The sequence below is a fragment of the Anoplopoma fimbria genome, unplaced genomic scaffold (genome assembly GCF_027596085.1).
Source record: "Anoplopoma fimbria isolate UVic2021 breed Golden Eagle Sablefish unplaced genomic scaffold, Afim_UVic_2022 Un_contig_9041_pilon_pilon, whole genome shotgun sequence".
NCBI lineage: Eukaryota > Metazoa > Chordata > Actinopteri > Perciformes > Anoplopomatidae > Anoplopoma > Anoplopoma fimbria.
The window spans coordinates 1-3,475 of record NW_026553736.1 but is presented as its reverse complement, the minus strand read 5'-3'; the positions used below and the strand labels follow the sequence as shown (position 1 = coordinate 3,475).

The window sequence follows — 3,475 nt, the reverse complement described above, 5'->3', positions numbered from 1 at the left end:
TTTCATGTAAATACATGTCCTGAAAAGATTTAGATTTAGTGGCATTTAGTGGTGAGGTTGCAGATTACAAGAGACAACATACCCTTCTGACTTCACACAGCTTGTTTGTAAAAAAAGGTTTCGTTCTATGCATGTGTAAACATAGCGGCATTTAACGAGCGAAATTGTCATCAACTCGAGGAATCTTCACTTCATCTGGTTCACTTCAGAGTCTCCACCCCGACCTATCTGTTCTGTATGCCGACCTAGTTCCATGTTTTTGTACTTGTGTGTATTTGTGTGTGTGGGAACTTGCATGAGCACAGTCCTGACACAGAGAGCTGAGGAGATGATCGCTGCAGCGTGATAATAAATTACACCAAAACATTAAAAAGTACTAATAACAAGCAGCAGTAGCATTGAGGCTAAACAATACTTTGCTGTAGAAGCCTTGCAGTGCAACACGGCGGACTCCATGGAAGAGGATCCGCTCCTATGTAGATATAAAGGGCTTTTTCTTAGCTAACAATAAACATAACGATTCTTAGTTTCAGTTCATTATAATAAAAACAGTAATGAATATTATATTCCATAAATGCCAATTAATCTCCCTACATGTTACACACTTCCTTTAAATGCATACAAATTTGATAAACAACATTGCAAGAAAAATCTGATGTTCTAGGTGCATTAAAAAAATAATGTCAATATTATCAAAACTTTCATTCTTATCCTTTCAGCAGTTAAGCAATTCAGAAGCAAGGTTTATTCAGAGAAGCTGCCTTTTAACTACTGTTGTCTGGGAACAAACGTGAGTTTTATTGGCTGTTTCGGCTGTAACATCCAGTTAAACTCCAACGGAATCTAAAGGGAGAAATAAATGTAAGAATAAGGGACACGCCAACGGAGTAGCATGACAGTCTGAATGCACATGAATTTGAGAGTTGCTGTGCATGGAGTGTTGATCTTACCACGGTGTCTTTGCATGTTTCCACGGTGTAACTCTGCAGGAGACGGACAAGAACCGTCTTCATGGTGAGGACAGCGTAGCGCATCCCAACGCAGTTACGGGACCGAGCCCGAGCGGCAGAGTACGCGTACGGGTTCACCTCTTCCCCACTGTCTTTACTGAACCTGCACAGATGGGGCACAAAGATACTCGTTGGATCATAGAGTTACCGCTGAGAGAGCAGAGCTATGCATGCCTACACAGTATTATTTAATGTACCATCTTAAGTAAAAAAAAAACTGCAATTTGCACTGATATCTGAAAAATAATGATTATACTGCAATAGCCATCCAGTCACCAGTACAGTGGTCCTGTCTTATTAACACTGAAAATTGGATAATAATAACTCCTTTTCATCACTGAATTTATATGACAACAGACTTGTTGCATGTGCGTCTACTTGTTCTACTGTTGCACTACATTTCCAAAATTCACCATTAACCCGTTATGTTGCATGTGGCCACTACTTCCATGCTATCAGCTGCCTGCTTCCAAAAGTCAAGAATGAACTTTCACTCCCAACTATAAAGCCAACATGGACGAGAAGTGGCCAGTAAAAAATGAAAATTTGAACATTGACAATTTCATAACAACTGTGTAACTCCATCGGAAGAAGATTGTGTGATTTGATCATCTGCTGCAGAAAAGCTAGTGCTTGGACCTTGTGGTAGAATGGTTTTGTCAGAAGTTACATATTCTCCACAGAGAGAAGCTTTTCTGTCATATATTCATTAATGAAAATAATTAAAGCTTAGTACAGTGTATGTTTACCTCTCGGGTCTGAAAAGCTCAGGTGAGCTCCAAAAACGTGGGTCCTTGTGTAATAAGTGGTGGAGCAGTAACCAGGGTTCCTTCGGGGATGGTGAGGCCGTGGATCTGGACAGTTTTTTTGCATATCCTCTCAAGCCGAGTGCAGTGGGAATCAAACGCTGTGACTCCAAAATAACATGGTCCAGGTACTGCAGACCGACCACATCCTATTATCAATGGAGCCTACCGGGCAAAAGATAAACAGGTGAGGATTAGAAAAATATACGATGTCAGCTATTGAAATGTTCACTACATATGACAACGAATCATGCAAAATAACAATACATCTCTCTGTAGGTTGGCATCGATTTCTTCCTGCAACGTCCACGCCGCTTCAGGGTTGGTGGCGAGATTGTAAAGGATGTGCGTGAGTGACACTGGTGGTCTCATAGCCCCCAAAGATGAAGATGAAAGCCTGCGAAAGGATCTCGTGCTCGGTCAAACCTACAACAAAATAAACCAAAATGTTCAGCAAAAGAAACTACTTTCACAAGCAGAGACTTTGACATTCATCTTCACATGAAACACGTACAGTGCATTTACTCATAAGCTAAAAGACATGTTTTACATTTAAAAAAAATAATATTCAAAGCTACTGTTATTATTGTTGTTTATTGATCATTTTAAAGGAGTTTGAAAGATAGTTTAGATGTAAAAAATTAACAAACATTTAATTGGCCAACATCAAAACAATCAGGATCACTTGATCATTTGTTTTCTTGACTAATCAATAGTCGTTTATTCTATAGAAAGTCAGAATGTTTTGTATAAAATGCCTGTGAAAAGAATATTAAAATAAATGGTCTTATTCTCCTGAGCCGAAAGTCCTGATAAGTGTGCAAAAACATTCAAATGTGAATTATGGAAAGTTGATGAATTTTAAGAGCGAGTGTTACACTCAGCCTTCATGAATTACTGCTGTGGTGCAAACATACCTTTACTTGGCTGATCTTGTTCACTCTTGATGTCTGTTTCTGGTATCTCGTTCTGGATCATCACCTGCAGAGTCTGCCCGACTCTGGATAAGCACAGAGAACATTCAACATTCGACACAAATTGGAGAGCGGTATCAATCAAAATGTCGAGATATTTCTTTAATTCTCTGCAACATATTTGCACTTAGAACAGATGAAATGCTTACAGATTCATCTGCCCCATGCTGTCTTTAAATATCTTGATGATGTTGTAGAAATAATCACACTGACTCTGGATATTAGTTCAATTTTCAGGAGATTAAACAGTCGGCGGTGAAGGAAATACCACTGAAAGGAGACAAAGTGTTGTTTACCAAAATGTTCATACTCGTGATTCCAAGTTACTGATGCAATTAAATTATCTCTATCTATATCAGAGGTGAAGGGAGCACATACTTAGTACAAAGAAAGGCCACATTCTGAAGTTAAGGACCTTCTTGATATGAACAATAATCGGGTCATCTGGATTGGGTTTATGGAGTTTGCTCAACACCGAAGGATGCACTGTCACAACGCCTAAACTATAAGGCCACTTAATCTAGGCAGAAAAAAGAGAGGTGGTTTCTTTGAGGAATAAACATGGATTAAATGCTACCATTTAAATGTATTTTATAACAATATAATAGAGATACCCCTTCTTAGTCGATGAGTTGACTAGTCTGTCATTTTGGTCTTAGTCGACTACAATTTCTTTAATCGATTT

General features: G+C 38.8%; 1 protein-coding gene across 1 annotated transcript; it reads right to left on the bottom strand.

Moving 5' to 3' along the window:
• Positions 1-477: 477 nt before the first annotated feature.
• On the bottom strand, positions 478-3,310 carry LOC129116791 (cytochrome P450 3A19-like; the record flags this gene model as incomplete). Its single annotated transcript, XM_054627500.1, is given in 12 exon segments — positions 478-843; positions 951-1,113; positions 1,760-1,819; positions 1,821-1,899; positions 1,902-1,965; positions 2,084-2,174; positions 2,176-2,242; positions 2,734-2,816; positions 2,940-2,997; positions 3,000-3,049; positions 3,051-3,060; positions 3,169-3,310. Coding segments are annotated over 12 exon segments (942 nt in total), but the record flags the coding sequence as incomplete, so codon positions are not given.
• Positions 3,311-3,475: the final 165 nt, after the last annotated feature.